The 20,906-nt window shown below is 39.2% G+C and overlaps 3 protein-coding genes across 6 annotated transcripts; 1 reads left to right on the forward strand and 2 right to left on the reverse strand.

Moving 5' to 3' along the window:
- The first annotated feature begins 342 nt into the window (after window positions 1-342).
- On the forward strand, window positions 343-3,614 carry LOC115736861 (NAC domain-containing protein 71-like). Of its 3 annotated transcripts, none has more exons than XM_030668713.2 (6): window positions 343-1,080; window positions 1,636-1,913; window positions 2,077-2,364; window positions 2,521-2,638; window positions 2,693-2,812; window positions 2,895-3,614. In XM_030668713.2, the coding sequence occupies exons 1-6, from the start codon at window positions 924-926 to the stop codon at window positions 3,005-3,007; spliced, it is 1,074 nt and encodes a 357-aa protein (XP_030524573.1). In that variant the 5' UTR covers window positions 343-923; the 3' UTR covers window positions 3,008-3,614. The 3 variants fall into 3 exon arrangements, with proteins under 3 accessions (XP_030524573.1, XP_048141749.1, XP_048141748.1); XM_048285792.1 differs by having other exon boundaries at window positions 343-477; window positions 908-1,080; window positions 2,521-2,812; XM_048285791.1 differs by having other exon boundaries at window positions 2,521-2,812.
- Window positions 3,615-4,673: 1,059 nt separating this feature from the next.
- On the reverse strand, window positions 4,674-5,565 carry LOC115736844. 2 transcript variants are annotated; one of them, XM_030668691.2, is made up of 2 exons: window positions 5,323-5,565; window positions 4,674-5,236 (listed from the first exon to the last, which is right to left on the reverse strand). In XM_030668691.2, exons 1-2 carry the CDS (start codon window positions 5,495-5,497, stop codon window positions 4,716-4,718), a joined length of 696 nt encoding a protein of 231 aa, XP_030524551.1. In that variant the 5' UTR covers window positions 5,498-5,565; the 3' UTR covers window positions 4,674-4,715. The 2 variants fall into 2 exon arrangements, with proteins under 2 accessions (XP_030524551.1, XP_030524549.1); XM_030668689.2 differs by having other exon boundaries at window positions 4,674-5,239.
- Window positions 5,566-6,645: 1,080 nt separating this feature from the next.
- On the reverse strand, window positions 6,646-11,655 carry LOC115736940 (MND1-interacting protein 1-like). The gene is made up of 2 exons (XM_030668853.2): window positions 9,853-11,655; window positions 6,646-7,392 (listed from the first exon to the last, which is right to left on the reverse strand). Exons 1-2 carry the CDS (start codon window positions 11,548-11,550, stop codon window positions 6,877-6,879), a joined length of 2,214 nt encoding a protein of 737 aa, XP_030524713.1. The 5' UTR covers window positions 11,551-11,655; the 3' UTR covers window positions 6,646-6,876.
- Window positions 11,656-20,906: the final 9,251 nt, after the last annotated feature.

Consider the following 20,906-nt stretch of genomic DNA (forward strand, 5'->3'; position numbering starts at 1 on the left):
GCAAATTTTTCGACTTATTTAGACATCAAGATGATCTGCTACTAAAATATGGTTCATCTGTTATCACAAAAGCAAGGTAACTGTTATATAAAAATTGCTTCTTTGAGGAGATGGAACCTGTCAAACAATCACCGCTGTTCAAGCAACGGTCGGAAATGAAATGGCGGGAACAACCGTTTTTCGTGAAGTGGGAAGTGTGAACTGGTTTAGGTGGGGCCACAATTGTGGAATTTGCGATGAGGCTCCAACTAAGCAATCTGCAACCTTTCGGCGTGCATTTTGGACTGTTTGCCTTCTCCTACACTCTATATATATATATATATATATATAGCCCATACTTCCACTGCTCTCTGCAACATCTCCTTCACCGTTCAGTGCTCTTCTCTATGCCGCAGCACCAAAAGAACACATAACCATCTCGTAATTTTGCTTCTTCAGCATAAAGTTTGTATCTTTTGCTTCTGGGTACTGCAGAAGGTTCGATCTTGTGGGTTCTCGACTGGTTTTTGGGGAAAAAGAGGCCTTTTTTTGGGGTGTTTGTAAATTCACTGCAATTTTGGTGTTGCTTAAGAGTTTTTTTTGCTCATTCTCATCTTTTCTTTAGGACCAAAATTCAAGGGGAAAGGGGGGTTGGAGGGAAAATATCTTCTGTCATAAGAAAAAATCTCAGACTTTTAATTTAGAGACAATGATCCTGTTGGACAACGGGTGCGTACTGTGGAAGTGCTGCTCATTGCTCAACAACAAATCAATAGTTGATAAAAACTTTTATTTTTGGATTTTCCAGATCTTTAATAGGTACAGTTTTGGTACTTAGGAAGAAATTCTGAGCATTGTCTCCTGATAATTTTTGTTTTCTATTGCACTTTCTATCCTTTCTCTTTTTTCCTTTCTCAAGTTTTGGTAGATTGTGGAGAGAAAAAATGGGAGGGGCATCTCTGCCGCCAGGTTTCCGATTCCATCCTACCGATGAGGAATTGATGGGATATTACCTGAAAAGAAAAACCGAGGGACGTGGGTTCGAGCTTGAAGTGATTCCTGTAATTGATTTATACAAGTTTGATCCATGGGAGCTTCCAGGTACTACAGAAGATAGTGGTTGGCTTTAAAATGAATAGTTGTGTAATTTCCGGGTCATTCGTGATTAGAAAGTGGACTTTTGATGTGCTAAAGCAACTTACTCAATTATTAGCAGTAATTAAATCACATGAAATCTGTGCAATTTGAGATTCTGCCTGCTAAGATGAACTGAGGATGCTAGTAAATTGCCTGAATATGCTTCACATCTCATGGACCCAGGAATGTCATGGTATTCACTGAAATAGAGATGAGATTTGTTTAGTAACCTTAATGGAAGTCTTTATTAATATGACAGAGATGATGATGGGGTATGATGAGAAGGGTTCCTTAATGAAGTCAGTCAAGTGCTCTTATCCTTGTGATTCTGTTTTCAAAAGCCGGTTCAATTGGCTTGATTCTGTTCTCATAGACTGAAAGTAAAGAGAGAGAGAGAGAGAGAGTGAAAAGAATAAAGAGTTACCTTTGTCTTCAAAAAGTCATTGCATCTGCATATTTCCTTGCTTGATCACTCTCCAGCAAATTGAAGAGACTGAATTTGTAATCTGCTGTTTGCAGAGAAATCATTCCTCCCGAACCGCGACATGGAATGGTTCTTCTTTTGTCTACGGGACAGAAAGTACCCGAATGGCTCACGATCAAATAGAGCAACCAAATCTGGCTACTGGAAAGCAACTGGAAAAGACCGTAAGGTCGTCTGCCAATCTTCGGTGACTGGACATCGAAAGACATTAGTCTTCTACCGTGGACGGGCTCCCTTAGGGGATAGGACGGATTGGGTCATGCATGAGTATCGGCTCTCTGATGAGCATCCCCAAGGATCACTCGGTCTTCAGGTTTGTCAGATGAATTCATGCTGTAGTTGAGTAGACTCATATTCGTAGTTTTAGAGACTTGCAACTATTTTGTGATCATCCAGAAACTTTGTACAGAAAACCTGGTCATTTTCATGTTTGTGAAGAAGAATTCAAGTTTTGTGGGTTGTTATTTGTATATCAGGGAGCTTTTGCACTGTGCCGGGTAATTAAGAAGAACGAACAAACTTCAAAGACAAGCGATTCCAATGGAGAGCCGAAAGGCAAGAGGGTGGGAAGCTACTTGAGCCCAGTGGACATCACCTCAGTTGACACATCAAGTGAGCTTCCAAGCACCTCGAATGACATCTCACCTCAAGACAGTGGACTTTATGACGAAAGTCGTAATTCAAGCCCTATACCTCCACCTGAAATCATAGAAATAGCAGATTCCGAACCAGCTTTAATGCAGAACAATCTTGTTAGCATCTGGGTATGGCCTGATCTGAGTTTTGATTCTTCAAAAGAACTAAACTAGATTGAAAGTGATATATACAGTCCTCCGATAGAACTTTCTTCGCAAATGATTACTTTGACGATTTCACAAAAATGACAGATCTTCTAAGCATTACATTTAATTGTGCTCCAGCAATACCCTCAAGGACAAGGATTGGAGTTTCAGCACTTCTCTCAGCATGAGATTCCAAGCTCTGCGGCTTCCTGGCATTTGACCAATGACAAAGAGACCTCGTCCTGTTTGGCAGACAAAGAGACCTCGTCCTGTTTGGCAGACAAAGAGACCTCGTCCTGTTTGGCAAATTCGGATTTAATTGGGGAAGTCGAACTTGCGGAGGAACTCAGCCAAATTAGCTGCATGTCACCTTACTCGGGGCACGAGAACTATGCCAGGTTTTGCCCATATGAAGAGATCTCATATGAAGGTCATAACCGTACATCCCACCCAGATATCAGAACATCTTGGATAAAAGAAATTGATTGATTATTTTTGTTCATTGCTTGCAGGCTATGGAACTTGGGAACAATCTCCAATTTGCAGGCAAGCCAGTGGCGATGGTGGCTCAGGTGACTTTGGGAATCTATGGATGCAGGAAGACAACATGACGATTGTGATGTAGTCAGCTGCTTTGCAGCAGTTAGTTACGTTATTATTGCTTTCTAGTAGTATCTGAAGTGTGGTATCCAAGAAGACGCCTTTTAATGTTGGTTCTTGGAAAGTGACAAAGGATGGGCGGTTCTTTGCATCTGTGATGGAAGGTTTTATGGTCCGTAGGCAGCCTGGAGTTGGTTTGGTATACCAAATGGTTTAGGCGTCCCTTCTTATTTCAAGTATCGGAATACTCCCCCTGGTGATAATGGCTTTTATCAGTTACACCAGGAGATGGTTTAGCTACAAGTAGGACTTCCAGTCTTGATTATCTCGCTCTCGTGGAAGCTTATCCTTACAAAAGCTGCTCGCTGTTGTGATATTGAAGCTCGTACTGTGAATTGAGGCGAAGGTTCTTTAAGGGGGGGAATCTTTATGTGTGTGCTGTTTCTTTGGTACCGGAATAATATGACATTTGTGTGAGAACAGTGTATCGCTTAGGAAGTGAACTAGGATGTCTTTAACGCCTGGCAAGCCATAACATGTTATGGTAGTCATTAGGTTTATGGTTGCACAGCCTTTTGTGCTTACTGGTCCAGCAGGGGAAGCACACTTGTGCAATTCTGATTTCACCTGGCTTCTTATGCTTTCAAAACCAAAATGCAGTCGACAGTTGATTTGTTCACATCTGAACTTCAGTGCCCTGATACGGACCATCCTCTTACCAGTCAGAATGCTTGTAAAATCTTAAAATGAGATACTTCATGAATGATGACCCCATCGGAATAAAGGCAAGTTCTCAACTGGAAACTTTCAATCCATTAGGCTAAAGCCTTCTCTGTTTTTTTTTTTTCACTCTTTTTTTCATTAGGCTGACTAAAGCTACTTGCAGACGCATGGTACAAATATGAACTTTTGGGCTTTGAATAGGTCGGTCAGGTGGAATTAACAAAACTTTCCACAACATGAATCAGCTCCACTACAATGCCTCATTTGGCACTGCAACGAGATGAACACTGTGTAATGTCGAGCGCTGAGCAAGATTAAGAACACGAGATTTCTGAAAGCACATGTTCCATGAAGGGCTTACACTATCCCGGTTTAGCTACAGAAAGCAGAGCAATTTGTCCTGCCTGCAATTGGGACTATTTGCCATAAAACATGTTAGTCTGGAAATTTTTCTTAACTCCGTGTGGCAAGTCATGCTTGAGGCTACAAGCCTATATTGAATAGCACATGAGAAAGTTGCTGTCAATCTATCTTCCATTTTGGGCTATGCTTCTTGCCCAAATACCCAACTAAATGAGAAAATTCAAGTAGGGTCTGTTCTACAAGCAGTTAAGCACCCTCTCCTTTTCTGATGCTAAAGATCACAAAGTAAGAATGACTTTATACTCCAACTTGCATGTCCATGGGGCCAGTGGGAAGGGGGCAGACCAATGGAGTCGCCGAATATTACCAGATACTCACAAAAACACGTATAAACTATGATCCATCATCCTTCGGCCGAAGCTTTCGGAGGATTCGCCACCGCCTCATGCCATCTTTAACACTTATGTAAAGGTGATGCACTAAGTTACTTTAAGAGGTGAAGCAAAAGTGGAGAATCAAGTAATGAACAAGTAACGATGCCAGATTCTCCTAAATCAGGTCTCTCATATTGATTACATCTCTGTTCTTGGTATCACAGCCTATTATTTGGTAGAATCTTTTGCTTTTGTCCACCTGTTCCGTTCAGTTTAGTACAAGCTTGCAATTTCAGGACTGCAAAAAACTTGCACTTCCTCTAGAGTGGCCCGGGACTCATCGCCGAAAATAGACTCTTTCCCATCTTCCCTTTTCGCATATGAAAGTCCCAACCTGGACTTAGCTTGTCTCAGGTCGCCCACGCCGGAGTTAGTATCCGGGCCTGAGAATCCACCCATAACTGGTGCCAGTGGTGGCCCGATGAGGAGCCCGTCAGCCCCGAACTGGGGACCACCCCGAGCATAATCAAAGAGAGCTGCACCACTACCCCCAACCTTGGGCAAAATAACAGGATCGATCTTCTCATCTTCTGTCCAGTAGAAGAGGAACGCGTCGAACGTATCGTAGTAATCATCCGTGCTCCTGTAGCCTTCAGGGTTGCATGCACCAAACTTGAAGGACTTATTTGTGTAACCAATGATGACACAAGGTCCCTTGAAGTCACAGCAGTTGTGGAATTCCGTGGCACTGAAACCATCCACTGTGGCCTTGTAACAGCACTTGAGCTCCCTCCCTGCTAAATTTCATCTCAGAAGATCAGCCACTTATTGTTTCTAGTCAAATATTGTCAAGATGGAGATCGCGAGAGAGAGAGAGTACCCTTCAAGAATGTTTTCCTTACAAGGGATGATGAAAAAGGAGGATGAACATCGTCATAGTACTTAGGCTGAGGCTTATCCTCTTTGTTGCTTCTTCCTATTTTCCAATCAAAGAAGCACCTTGTGCTTCCATTATTCCCCACTTGAAAGGAAGAATTGGTGAAACAGCAAGCCATCTGCTAACGATGATTGTCTGCTACTACATAACCCGCCGAGCTGGTTCACTAGCATGCTCACTAGTCACTAGCATCACTCAAGCCACACCTGCCTTATCCCCTTTTTAACCTTCTCTCTATATATCCGATGACACTTGCCACTTTCCTATTGGCCCCTCCTAGAAAGAATGGTTCCTTAAATTCCCATGAGCTCATAGTACAACTAACTTTTGACCAAAGAAAAAATAGTACAACTAACTTCATCGACATCAGTAATATGAAGATGGCAAATTGGCCAATGATTCTAGTAGTAGCAGAGACGATTTTGTAGGAATTTATCGATTTGCCATTAATTTCTGGAGCTATCACCATGGTCTTCCGACTGCTTCCTCTTGATTGAAAAGCTGCAGGGAGCTCGACTTTGATTTCAGATTGACCTGCTCAATCAATCTAAGAATCAAACAAAGCGTACGACAGCCCATTGTAGCGCGCATGACATCTTGTATCCTGTGGTTCTGGACTCCTCACTTGAGATGATAGTTTCTCTACTTATGCCATGATCTCCCAGACGGGAAGATCTTTTCCACCTTGAAGTGCCCAGTGTTTTCCTTAAGGATTGTGTCCCTAATAATTCACATTCCTCTCTAGATTGAAAAGGAAAAAGCATAGGCAAATTAGAACGAGAATGGTTGTAAGTAGAGGTCAGTTCAATGATACAATTTGCCCTTGCTTTGGTCTCAGGACTAGAAGGGACAAGGTATGCATACATCCCAAAAAAAAACCCATGCATAGCACATATTGCATTATGCTTAAGACACGACAATTATTCATAAGGAAAGTTGGCTTCAAGCATTCAAAATAGATTAACAGTTCCACGGGGGACCTCTTGGCAGAATTGGATTGCATTAACCACTTTGTAATCCAAAACGACAAGTCAAAAGGGAATCCTGACTAAAACAAATCCCTTTCGGGAATTTCCGGCACCCAGGCAAGGCAGGATGAGCTGCACAAACTTCCCTTGGAAATGACATGAAAACAATGCTCTCATCTCAAGCTTAAGTCCGTAAAAGTTCAATATTTCCTTCTTACACAGAAAACCATCATGGCATGTATTGTTATTAAAAGGGACAAAAAATAGCAGATGAAGAGTGCGTATGATATCATGCAGATCGGATGTAACTGGCATCTCTCATAGCAGCCGGAATGCCATGCCTTTCAAAGTTGCAAGCATTTGTTGTTGAATCCGAGTCAGAAGCTCAGACAGATGCCATTTTTATTTATCTACATCCTTCTAATGGGATGCACTTGCAGCATCACCTAAACTATAATTCAATAAAGACAGAAGAAACAGGCTGTCCAAGAATAAATAGAGCAATTCAGGCTGACTTCTCTTTTTCGAACTATGAACTTGCCCCAAAGACACGGATTTTCTGCTCAATCGGGACACGGCAGCAAGGGCAAGAGGTTTTTCCCTTCCCCCAGTAGCTGTCACTGCAATTGGCACAGATTACTTGGTGGGTACATGGCAAGAAAACAACCGAGACCTCGTCCTTCATGCACAGCACGCATTGTCTATCTCTATTGACCTCAGGCGAGTCTTCCAGTTCCAATTGATGAAGTAGCCTGGCGATTGCTTCTCCTTCTGGTTTTCCCCCCACAGACTTCGCCACAGGGGAAGCATGCGATCCATGATGTACATCAGCGGATTGGGCTGATGCAGACATTTTCAGGCGCGAAAGCTCCTGTTCAAGTCTTTTAATATCATCCTTTTTACGTTGGAAGTCTATCTCTATCTTCAAGCGCAAAGATTCGAGCTTCCTTTTGCTGCTTGCCTCAGCTGCTTCCTTCAACCGCCGCTCCTCCTCCACTTGTGCCTGGGCAAGCTCTTTCTCTTTCTTTGCCTGCTTCCACTTAACCTGCAACAACATTGGAATTCTTAGCTTGTGCAGTCAGAGATTGCACAGAAATTCAAGATAACTAATACTACTGACTGGAATTGCAAGCAACAAATCAACAGTTGAAGGACCTTAGGGGAAAATAATCCGCACTTGCGAAAGCAAAATTAAAACATAAACAAAGTCAAAAAATAATTCTACTCACATTATGAAAAGCAAAGCTATGTGAATGTCGACCCTCCTGCGTACGAGGAACTAATCTGATAGAAAGGGCATTTTGAAGTACTATTCTTTGCCAACATAGTTAAGAAGTATACACATTAAGCTAGCAATAAGATATCTAATGTAAATGTGTAAAAACCACATATAATTAGCTCAGAGATTTTCTATAACACCTCTGAGAGTGAATGCTCTATTTGACAAAACCAAATATACCAAAAGCACATTCAGCAAAACTAGACAAACAATCAACCACGACTAACAATCAATATGCGTGGATATCAATGAAGAAAATCAAAGGTAAGACAGCTCTCTTTAATGAATAAGCAGCAATGATAGATGTATTGAACATTCTGACGGCTAATATCAGCCATGATGTTATTCATCACAGGAGAAAGTTTCAGAACCAGTCTCATGAAAGGATGGGTGAAGTAGCCAGATGGAGTTCCACCCTGCTCAATTGCTTCAACTGCTAGCGGGTCAACTTGTGGTGGCTTCATAGACCTATATCTTTATCTGACATAGCACATGTACTTAGTCCAACATTAACACCAACCAGCCTCTCAGTATCCAAGGTTCAATTTGGCAGGCATGCCCCTTAATCACCTTTCAAAAGAGCTGCAATGGACACAAAATGGGCTGGACACTCCACTTGCCCGGCCTCCGATCCTAATAACTATTAGAACGTCTTTTCTCCAAACCAGTACATAAATCAACACTCTACAAGAATAGTCAACCCACTCCAGTTTGCCAGGGTAACTGGCATGATGCAGTCATTGGTTAATCCAGTTCAAGGGGTTCAAGGGTGCCAGACTAATAACCACCTTCCAGCCCAGCTGGTTGTACAAACTGTTCCAGTCCAGTTTTAACAGCAATGTTATGTCACCGTCGTAATTGATTCAGATCTATAAGCAGACAAGTCTAAGGTCTCGCCCTTACAGAGATAAGGGCAATGCAAGCATAACCTTCAAGTTATCAAAAGATTATCGTCAAGATAAGTACTAGATATTGATCGACAAGATCAAGAAATTCATTGTTATAACTACAGGAGCAAGCAAATGAAGATAGCCAAATGAGGAGAGCCACAAAATAATAAATTGATGTCCCTAGGTGCACTAAAAACGGTTGGTATTTACTAATAAATATAAAAGTAAAATGAAAATTAAGCATGTACTAAATGTAAAAGGGCACAAAAAACCAACATCAGCAACAAAAGAAGTAACAATCAATCGTCAATTGAAAACATAGTAAACCATCCAACAATCAGTAAAATTCAGTTGCCAAATAAAAGAAAAAAAAATAGCAATTGCCTCTTCAGGATTTTCAGATGCTGAACAAGAAATTCATACTGAAATAAACCTAATTGCCTCATACACGGTCGTCTATAATTTCCAGGACAAGAATGTCACTTCAAGCTGGTCTGTTTGGAAACCCATTTTACCTTCCTCCTCCACCAACACCGCCCCCCCCTCCCCCGAAAAAAAAAAAAAAAAATCACAACGTAGGATTTATCTTCAGGAGTTTTATACTCTCTTCCTCATGGCTCATGCTAATCTATACTACTATTCACATTTTTCGTTTGTGCAGCTCCATGTATCATAAAAAAGCCTTTAAGGCAAAATGGTATCGCCCTGCGAGTAAAGTAACTTTTTAGCTACGGTATGTATTCAGATTGCTCACTTGGAATTAGACATTATTTTTCCAAACACTAAGCAGAACCAGCTGACTATAATACTTAACAGAACCAGACCACTACAATATTCATGGTGCATCCATGAAGTACCATGCCACTTGCCAAAAGAAGATGAATGCATCCTGATTATAAATGATTAGATATATGAATTTATAGGGAATGCAATGATTGACGTGCACATGTGCACGCATATATGAGCAACAATCAAAACTGATTTGTTGCCGAAACATTTGCAACGTGAATTTAACCATATGCATTGAAGCTGTCCCTAATTTGTAAGGAACATTTCAGACCGCAATACCATAGATAATTGGCTTTTACTTGTAACTAGAAGTTTAATATAAACCACCAATTTAAACATCCCACGCCACATCTGGAAATGTTGAGTCCCGAATAGGGAAACTTATAGTGACCTAACAACCTTAGCATACATATCGAATGCATAGCAAACTGGGCAATGAAACACAGGCCGTAGGGCAATGAAACAGGTCGTAGTAGATAACTCGTCTTTACCATCCAGGACCTGTACCTGCAGGAATGTCAGAACTAAACTCACGCATTCAACTCACCTCAGCTTCTTCTGAAGCCTGATTAATTTGAACCAACTGCTGTTGCAGGTCCGAGATTTTCTGTCTCTCCTCAGCGATGTCCTCCTGCATCTTGGTCTTCTGCTTCTCCCAAGCCAAAAGCTTCTTCAAGGACCTCTTTTCTCTCTTAGCTACCTCAAGACAGGATGACACTGACTCCGATGCACTCAACTTGGAAGCCTCCATTTCGGCTCTGATTTCAGCATTTTCAGTCTCGAGCCGCCTCACAGCCGCATTAGCTTGGTCCACTTGACCACTCGCCTTCCTCAAAGCCTTCTCCATATCTGATTGTCTCTTCATAGTAGTTTCTTCTAGAGTCTGTTTCCCTTTCTTCAATCTTTGAGTCTCATCCATTTCCATCCTCAGCAATTTGAGCTCTGTCATGTCACTGCTAAGCTTTCTAGCTGCTTGCATAGCCTTCTGCTGTGCCCACTCCTTCCTCTCCTTCACTTGCTTCTCAAGATCCTTGATCTGATGAAGCATAGACAAAATTATCTCGTCTTTCCGCTCTTCTTCGGCAACCTCCGGATTCTCATCAATGCTTGCCCCAATATCCATGTCGAGAAATTTGCGCATCATGGCATGGAGATCATCTTGGTTCTTTGAGTTCCTCGACTCTGCATTCTTCTCAACTGTAGCTTTCTCTCGCAAAACAACTGAGGCACCTCCACTAGGAGGCCCATTTTGCGAGAAAGGAGGTTGTCCCTTCAAAGTCTTTGCATTTGCCCTGAAACCTGCCGCAAACATTGCAACATTCCTTTTCAGCAAAGATTTCATCGATGGCGAAAGGTTAAACCTTTTCGGACACTCGATATCCTTCTGCATTGTCATTCCTCCTATATCTCCCAAGCCATTCACAGCCTCCACGTAATCATTTCCACCATTACTAAATCCTAGACTACAAAGAAACCTACCCAACACGGGAGCCGAAACACAAGCGGCAGCGTCATTAGCGCCGCTCTCAGCATTGCTCTTATCACCAACTGGACCCAATCCGTCACTCGGTGATTGAACCACCGGAATTTCAATCGTACTCGCGCGACCCACATGGAGGTCGCTCGTGAGGAGACACCACATAGCATCTCCCCTGCTCAAATTCGGCCTCACCTGCTGCAACAAACACACCATCCCCGCGAGCGAGCACTCCTCCAACTGCTTCAAATCCGAGAAACCCAGCTCGGATTCGCCCGAACTAGCACCATCCCCGCCGCTGTTCAGATAAGCCAACGTATTGTGCAAAATGTTGGTCAGCATGTCCATGCCGCCATAGCAATGCCCATTCCGGAGGACAGCGCGCAGCGCAACGTCCTCATCGTAACCGAGCGCGCAGAGCTTGGCGAGAGCCTCGTTGTAGTAGAACTGCACGTGCTTCCGCAGCAACTCCTCCAGCTGCTCCTCGGTGCAGTAGCCCCAGGCGTTGCTGTCGTCGAGAATGGGGTTGCAATCGGGGTTGGCGTTGGGGCTAGGGATAGGGTTTTGCTCCAAGGACGGGGCTTGATATGGGGCGGGACTCGGAATCGGGACTTGAGGCGAAGCGGAGGGGTTGAGGCTCGATTCGGGGGTGGAATTGGGGATCGGCGATTGATTCGAGTGGGCGGAGTGATCCATGTCCGGCTTCGACGATCGGGAATGCGATCGCCGATTGGCTCTGATGTGCTTCTCTCGCGCAGTGCCAGTCATGTGTGTGAGTTGGTGAGCGTGCTCTTCTCTACGACGAAGGGCGATGAGCTTATGTAGGTTTGAAGAAGGAGACGAAGAAGAAGAAATAGAGAGACGAGGGTCATTCGTTGGATAGTAAAAAGGGCAATGAAATCTTTTATTCCGATTTTTCCAAAGGCCGGATTTTTTAACAAAAAAATTTCAGCCTTCTTATTTTCACGAAAAATATAGAAAAAATTCCAAATAAAAATCAGAAAAAAATAAAAAAAAATAAACACAACCGGGAGGCCCTCCCACTTGCGATGGGGCGACGACGATGGCTCTCTCGTTTGCCGATGCCTTGGAGAGGACTAACGACCTCGTTTCCCCAAGGCGAGGGCTATAACCCTCGTCCCGATTTGGGAAAGGGTCGCGACACTCTCTCGACTTTGGTGAAGGCCTACCGACCATCGGCTTTGGTCGATAGGAGGGTAGACCTCTCGCTTTTGGTTACCTTTTTTTTTAATTTAATTTAACTAAAAATTAAATAAAAATTATATTTTGATGAAAGTACCATTGACCATTAGCAAGTTGGACAGTGAGGTCAAGGCCCTCTTTAAAACAACCATGATTACTACAAGCCCTCGTTTGAAATAATAATGGCACTTTATGTCCTTATTTGAAATAAAAACCACTTCAAGTTCTTATATGAGAAAATGAGACATTTCGAGCCGGTATTTGAAAATTTTCTAAAAACATATTATACTTTTTTTTTGAGTTATTACCTTAAAAAACCCTAAACTGGTACACTTGTAACAAATTTACCCCAACTTATTTTTTTACCACAAAAAATCCCAAATTAGTACACCTTTGACAAATTTACCCCAAGCTATTTTTTTGACCATAAAAAATCCTAAACTGGTATATCTGTGACAAATTTACCTTAAATCAATTTTTTTACCACAAAATACCTCAAACTAGTACATTTGTGATAAATTTACCATATGTTAAATTGAGTTAATATCATGAAAAATTTCAAATTGATAAACATGTGACAAATAAAGGGTGAAAATCCCAAAATGGTATACTCATCAACTTTTACGTGTCATCCAACCCAGCAATTTGACGGTTAAATTTATTGAAAACTAACGGAGGACAAATTTATCACAAGTGGACCAGTTTGGGGTAAATTTGTCATAAATATATCAGTTTGGGGTTTTTTATGGTAAAAAAATAGTTTGGGGTAAATTTGTTACGGGTGTATCGCCTTGGGATTTTCCGTGATATTAACCCTTTTTTTTTTGGCTTTTCAAATATCCTTTTTTTAAAAGCATGTTTGGCAGGTGAAAATCAAAATATTTCTTTTAATTTTAGGAATGAAGCCTAGTCATATATTTTACCATAGTGGACCGAAATTAGGATATGTACAAATATAGCACGATTATGTTACCATATCCGATGAAATTGAAAAAACAATAAGAATCACGAACGCACTAGTTCTTCAAGCGCGTGCTCTCAAAGCGGATTTGGGAACAAGTTTTACAGCTGTGTTCATGTTTTAGATTTGCAAGCGACCCGAAGGATGAACTTACCGGGGTTAATGCTACGTTTATTTCAAGGGACAATCACCGATTTGGAAAATATCTTCTTGAAAAATGATCGTTCATGTCGCTTTGCTTCGCCGGAATTTCTCCTGCGACAATATATGTTTCATCGAAATTAGTTCTTCGGCTTTCAAATATAAAAAAAAATAGTTTTGCCGCGATTTCGAGCGGGAGTGATCTAGATAATCAAAAAATCAACATATAGATTATACAAAGATTTCAATAAAGTTAACAGTAACGTGAACCAAGTTGGAGTTTGACTCGATGGGAAGGTTCGGATAGTACAACTTTAAAGAACCTATGCACAGAAACTTGAAAGAAATTAGACTAGACTGGAGTTTGACTCAAAGGGGTGGCCGGGAAAGCACAATTTCTATCAAAAGAACGAACCAACGTACCCAAACCTTGCCGAAGTTTGACTTAACGATAAAGTCTGATCACGTTTGGATACTACACCGGAGTTTGACTCGACAGAAAAATATCTAAGATAAAGATAAATGCTGGAGTTTGAACGAGAATTTTAAAATTACAGTTAAGAAAGCTAAAGTACAGTGCGGAAAGTAAATATAAAGATAAATTTGCTGATGGGTGCCATTCGGTATTTACGATGGTTGAGTGAGTAATTGCCATCCGACGGTTGTGGTTTCCAATGCATCCTTACCGAATACTCCGACCTATGTAACACACTATGTAATCATTATCCCACCGGGTGTTCGAATAGTGAATATCTATCTATTCTGGCACGCTTTTTGAAAGATACTCCAAATTCTTAGCGGCGTCACCCATTATCGGTGCCGATGTTTTGAAATAACTTTTGGTCAATGAAAAAAGTTTTCGTTATTGACGACAATTCGTGTCTAAATATTTTCACGGACGATGTATACATTTTTCTTCATTCGATTTTGCTAGTGACATAGGCAATCCTTTTTTAAAAAATATTTTTTAAATCATTCATTTTTCGCGAAATAAACGGACCCTAAGCGTTTGCGTAAAAATTTACTTAGGATTATGAACACTTCTGACTTTTAAGTGTTTGATTGGCAAGTCCATCGTGTTGACAAACTTTGCTATAATCTGGTGGCATGGTTTTGAGTTTGCATCTTGTTTGTTTTTTTTTTCTTCCTCTCTTTTGGTAGTATCTTGCTGTCGATACTGGCAGTGTGGATGTTTGACACTATGATATAATGTTGTCCTCTAGCATGTGGTGTCATTATATTGAAGAGTAAAGGACACAAATGATCCATGAATTTTAGTCAAATATTAATTTGATCCTTAAATTTTAAATTTATTCAATTTGATCTCTAGAATTTCGGTACATGTTCAATTTAGTCTATGGATTGCATGAACATGTACAGAAAGTTCAAGGATCACATTGAATAAATTAAAAATTCGGGGATGATATTGCACATTGAGTTATAGTTCAAAGATCACATTGCCCAAATTCAAAGTTCGTGGACCAAATTATACACTGAATCTAAGTTTAAGGACTATTTGTGTCATTATCCCTACGTTGAAAGAGCATGGGTGGGACTTAATGCTCTAATTAATTTGTATGGAATGTAGTCCTCCTATGTTTTTTTCTCCCCCTCAGCTTCTTACTTTCAACTGTGCCGAGGTTCCCAATTCCTTGATTTTGCATCAGCCATTACGTCGTTGACGACACTGTGTATCAAAAAACCAGCTGCTCGATACTGACCAAGTTGGTACATGTTCAGATAACTGAAACAGAGAGGAAATTATAACCAACATGGACGATTGCAACTGGAAAAAACAAACTGGACATTAGAATCCATGGTCGTACGTGGTTCAAACAATAGAAAAATGAGGAGGCTATGTCGCGACTTTGAACAAATCGAATTTTTTTGTCTTTTAGTTTCATTCAAATCCATCGCCCTTCAACCATCGTCGCCTGGTCGCATGCCGCCAGTGCCCACTGATTCTCGCTCAGGCAGAACTCCGTTCAGAACCTCAACCTTCGTTCATATAGCGAGTTGGGAAGAGGAGAACCAACTTTGGGGTTTTTACTTTTGGAAATTTGGCTTTTTACATAAAACATTTTTGGACAAAAATGCCATTGTTTCGGCCGTTTGGAAAAGTCACATGCTTGTCTGCCGGTGAGCATTTGATCGACTAGCGAGATCAGGCTTTTATTTGAGACTGATTTGGACACTTTAGACTCTTATTTAAATAAGAATGCTGTGAACTCGTTTTTGAGAAAATGACCTACTTTAGACCTCTATTTAATTTTTTCCTAAAGCATATGCTGTGTAATTAAGTAGGTGATTTTTTAAAACCATTATCTTAATTAATGTGTGGTTAAGTGTACTTTCAATCTCTAACTCGGAATAAAAACAACAGGGGTGCAATAACTTTCGTACGACGATTACTTGAGTGCCATAACTTTTTTTTTTTTGCTCATTTAAATGCCACATCGAAATACAATCGATCATTTGAGTGCCATTTCTGCAAATCATCTTACATGGGTTTTTTTTTTAATTTAATTTTGCATTTCGATGTGGATTTTGTCATTATCATTATATTAGAAAAGTAAATAAGATTAAATTGTCATATTTTTCGTTGAGGCAAATCGCCGATGCCACTTAAGTGATCAATTTTTCAAATTTGTGACACTTAAGTGAGCGAAAAGAAGTTAGACACTCAAGTGAGCGCCGCAATACAAAAGTTATCACACTCTCTTTCATTTTTTTCCTGAAAAAATAACCTTGTATTTGTAACATCTATCCTAACTGTTGCGGGAGAGATTTGAGGAATGATCTCTCAATAAAATCGATCATTTTGCCCTTCCCTACGGCTTCTCTAGGTCCCTCTTCCTTCTTCACTTCCACTTTTACATTTTGTGAACTCATTCTTTTATATTTTCATGAACATTTCTTCCACTAATAATTTTTTTTATGAGATTGGAGTCTCGTGTGTGTCTATATATATTAAAGAAGATATTCATTCATGCATACGGCGGCAAAGACTTTGAAACATTGCCCCGTTTACCAATTGTTCCAGCATGCTCTTGGTGGTGAGCATATGACGTCCAATCAATCTATTTTTTTCATGTAGTTTAACCTAAAGACCGTCCGATTTTGTATTTCTAAGTACGTCACATGATTATTGAAGAAAAAAGAATTGCTAGTCGCATTATTTTATGGGTCATAAGCTAAGCTGCATTCATGAACAAAACCAGAAACAATAAATGATGACTATTCAGATTTTCAACGTTAGCCCGTAGATACAATGAGCTGAATATGACTCGGCCAGACAAAAGGATGATAGAAGTACCAATATTTATATATGGTGCTCACTTTAGTGTCAACATTTTTTTCTAGGTCACTTAAGTGCCAATTTTTTTGAAAAACGATTATTTCAATGCCAGCTCCGGTGAGTTTTGCCGGAAATCTAACATTGCATCCACGTGGCTCAATGGAACTACCAAGTTAACAATAACAAAAAAAACCAAAAGTTAAAAAAATTAAAAACTAAAAAAAAAGCTAAACAAACTAAAAAAAAAAAAAGAAAACACTTGTAGCGACGTGTGAGCCCTCGCAAGGCCTTGCCAGGGTGGGCGAAGACCTGAGGGGTGGGGCGGCAGTGGTGAGGGCTCACAGCCCTCACCGCTACTGCAACTTCTGTTTAGTTTTATTTTTAATTATTTTTATTTCTAGGTTATTTTTATGTTGAATTTTAATTTTTTAAAATAATTAACTATTTTAAAGCTGAACAGTCCATGTGGACCCCCACGTGGATTATTTTTTTTAAAAAAATTGACACGTAATATTAAAAAATCAATAAAAAAATGCCACGTGTATTGTTTGGTCGGGATTGACACTTAAGTAATTTTTTTGGCCAGAATTGGCACTTAAGTGATCATTTTTTCTCCAAATTGGCACTTAAGTGATCCAAAAAAATATTGTCACTAAAGTGAACTTCGTACACAAATATTGGCACTACTAGTGTCTTTTTACCGATTCAGCCACAAGGAAATATCATCTAAATATTTAAATATTTATATCATCTTTGACATGGCATTGAGAGAAATACTATATCTAATTCAAAGAGACGTGTCTCTCACGAATGAGAAAGACAAGTCTCATCGTTGAATAAGCATATATTCATAATATTGCATGGGAGAAGTCCCAAAAGTATCTCTCTTTACTTCGAGCATGGTCAATAATTTACATTCTCTCAACCTTGGTTTCGGCATGTATGGATCTCAACGATCCGTGTCTTCATAGCGATGTGGGAGTTAAAATTGCTGAAAACAATGTAAATCTCGTGTCTAAATCATAGTTTCTCCAACTGTGAATAATCCAAAGGGCCATGCCCACCATCCTTTGGGTGAAGCATAATATCTTTTACATATCGGGCAAGTGCAAAAATTTCAAATGAGGAAAATAAAACAAAACAAAGAACATGCATCATCATTGAAATTATTCTTTCGCATTAGAGGTTAAGATAGTATCAGTTATTCAATCTTTTTGCGTCTTTCTTGAGACATGACAGATTATTAGGGCACTTTATAGGCTGGCATTGCAGTTAAGTACAATTTTGTTTCTTAAACTCTCTTCAACTCTGCAATTAGACTCTCCAATTATTTTGCGAAGGAAAAAAAAATTGCTACCTAGGATTTTCCGTCCATTGAAAATTGATGAAGTTAGCGAAGTCCGTCAATCGTCTCTTTCATGCGAGTTTTAGGACTTACACGACTGGAAAATTTAAGACTCAAATGCACTATTGAAACAAGTTATAATTCTTATCATGGAAATTATTCCACAATTTCGACTAAGATGATAACCCTAAACCAAATAATACATAAAAACAGCAAGAATGTTATAACTTTCGTATCACGTTTACTTGAGTATTATAACTTTATTTTTTGCTCACTTAATTATCACATTAGAGTAAAATCGATCATTTGAGTGTCATTTCTAGCAAATCGTCATATTGAATTTTTTTTTTCTAATTTTCCATTCCAACATGGATTTAATAATATATTTTTTTTAACAATAAAAAGTTCAAAAAATAATAAAAAATTAAAATTAAAATAAATAAATTGTGCATGTCAAATTTTTTGGCATCCACGTCCGATTTTAGGCGAAGAAAATCACCAATCGCACTTAATTGATCGATTTTTCAAAATTTGTGGCACTTTAGTAAGCGAAAAAAAAAATTATGGCACTTAAGTGAGTACTGTACGAAAGTTATGACACTCCTACTAATCTTTATTCCCCGACCTTTGCATTTGCTCATGTGCCATCGCCTTCTACCCTCCAGCATCACTTCCCCAAGGCGTGTCAACAATCTCCTTTGGTTCTTAAGTTGCAAATGTATCTAGTAATAACTTTGGCAATTAACCCTAGATCTCGACTAATGTTTGCTAAAGATATTTAAGATTTTCTCTAAAAAAATTTTCTATGTTAGAGATAATTATGATATATCTTTGATACTGCATATCTTGATCAATTTGTTCATAAACCTTATAAATAAGTTCGTGTATTCTTTTTCAAACAGCGAAATATATATAGAAAAATATTCTCAAACTATTTTTCGCCTATTTTTACCGTGTTATGAAACGAATCTGTTTTCGTACCATATTTTTAGTATAGACTCAATTCAACATAACGTCAACCGGGAACAATTTTTGTTCGGGCGTTCTCAGCTAAATTCAGCTAGGGTCTTACTAGATCCGTGAATTAGTAAGAGGGAAAAACTTCGGGAGACGTTATCTCATTCCTCAAGCATCTTTTTTTATTCCTCATAACATTTCCACAGTGATCTCTTGGCAAATGCAAAATTACCAGAAAAATAAAATGAATCAAGCTATTAGAACACTCTCCCGTTATATATCCAAAGTTGGACTTTTCAACTGTCAAACTAAAGTCATCTGGAGAAACCTATAAGGAGAAGAAAAAAAAAAAAAAAAATTCAAACCGAAACCAAACCGATAAACCAATAAACTGGAGAAATTTACAAAAAAGTTATAAACTTGTTACTTGTATCAATTCTGTTCTAAATATTTCAATTTGGCCAATTTAAACCTAAACTATTTAACTACTTGCCAATTCTATCATAGACTTTTTAATTGTGCCAATTTAATTTCCAATCTATTGATAATTTGTTAATTTAGTCCTAAGCCTTTTGACGATTGATTAATTTAGTCATTCTAGCCAATTTTGGCAGAAAATCGTTGACATTGAGATCTAGTTAGTCGTCTGTCCTATGTGGCATCGCTGGTGCTCATATGAATAATTTTTATAATTTTTTTAGAATTTACTGAATTTATTATAAAATTTCTTTTTATTGCCTCGCCCATGAAGGGTGGCCCTAGCCAGTGGCTCCCAAGGTTAGAAAAAAGAAAAGAAAAGAAAACAGAAAGGGAAAAAGAAAAGAACAAAAAAATTCAGTAAATTTTTCAAAAAATAAAATAAAAAATTATCCACAATAGAGCATACGGTGCCACGTAAGATAGTTGAAGGCGACTAAACCGCCATGTCGGTACAATCGCGCGAATGACTAAGTTGGCAAATATTCAAACGGTTTATGACTGAATCGGCAAATCGTCAAGAGGTTAATGACTAAACTAACAAAAATGAAATTTTTAGACATAAATTGAAAAATTGTTAAAAGGTTTAGGACTGACCTATTTGTAGGATTCCTACCAAGGTCGAAAACGGTTAAGGACACTTTCCAGAACAATTCACTCACGGGACAGGAGACCAATAAGCATGTATAGGATTAATCAATGTCTTATGGAGGATTAATCAATTCATTATTTGGTGAACATTGACCACCTTTTGGTCGTTACTGGAAAAGCGCCGAAATTCAACCTCTCTATTTTTACTTTCTCTTTCAGGTTTTTTCTTCAACAGAGACTTTTAAACTGACTTTTTATCATTCTTTTTTTGACGTCACTGCTGAGAACAAGCAGCTCTGCTACTCTCATCAGTGACGACATATTTCGTAGCACCAAGCTTAAAAGTCAAAATTTGTACTTTCTTTACCCAACCATTATGTGGATAATTTGTGTTTCTCTTCCCCTGTTTTGATTGGCTAATAAGTACTTGTCCTAATCTTCTATGTCGCCCATGCCGTGATGTAAAGCAATTTATCTCAATTGATTTGGTTTTGTCGAAATCGAGATCAAAACCCGAAACCTTTTCCATAGATCATGGTTCTGAAAAATTGGAATGGGAATTGAATTCATTATACTTGGAAATAACCTAAAACCGGACTAGCTTATTCCTTTTTTTCACCCGAGAATCGGATTTGGTTTCGTAAAAATAGCATAATTGGTATAATATATTATTCCTATGGGTCTATTGATTTTTAATTTTGAAAAAACTTAAGTTGTCTAAGACGGATTCTAAACCAATTCAACCATGGAACCGGCCTATTTGGTTGGTTTTTCAACGGTTCATAACTGAAAATTGAACAAATTATTACTGACGATTGATCTGAAATTGGTTAGGTGAGGCCGATTCGATTCAGTTTCTGCGTTGAATTGGCTCCAATTGCTCACCTTGCGGGTAATGTGTTCACTCAACAAAAATGCTGGTCTTTTCGAATTAAGCGAATGTTACGTGGAGTTTTATTAACTTTGATGTTCTTAATTTTTTTGGTTTTTGGCAAAAAGAAATTATAGGGGTTGTACATGCGCATGCACTCTGGTATATGCAAGCAAGCATTTTCCTTCACATTTCGATGATATATGCCAATGGACGTGTAGTGATAAGCTTAAACACGAAAAATCCTGAAATTCCGTGAACTTAAGGAGAATGCTTTCCT

The sequence above is a fragment of the Rhodamnia argentea genome, chromosome 9, assembly GCF_020921035.1.
Source record: "Rhodamnia argentea isolate NSW1041297 chromosome 9, ASM2092103v1, whole genome shotgun sequence".
NCBI classification, from domain to species: Eukaryota; Viridiplantae; Streptophyta; class Magnoliopsida; order Myrtales; family Myrtaceae; genus Rhodamnia; species Rhodamnia argentea.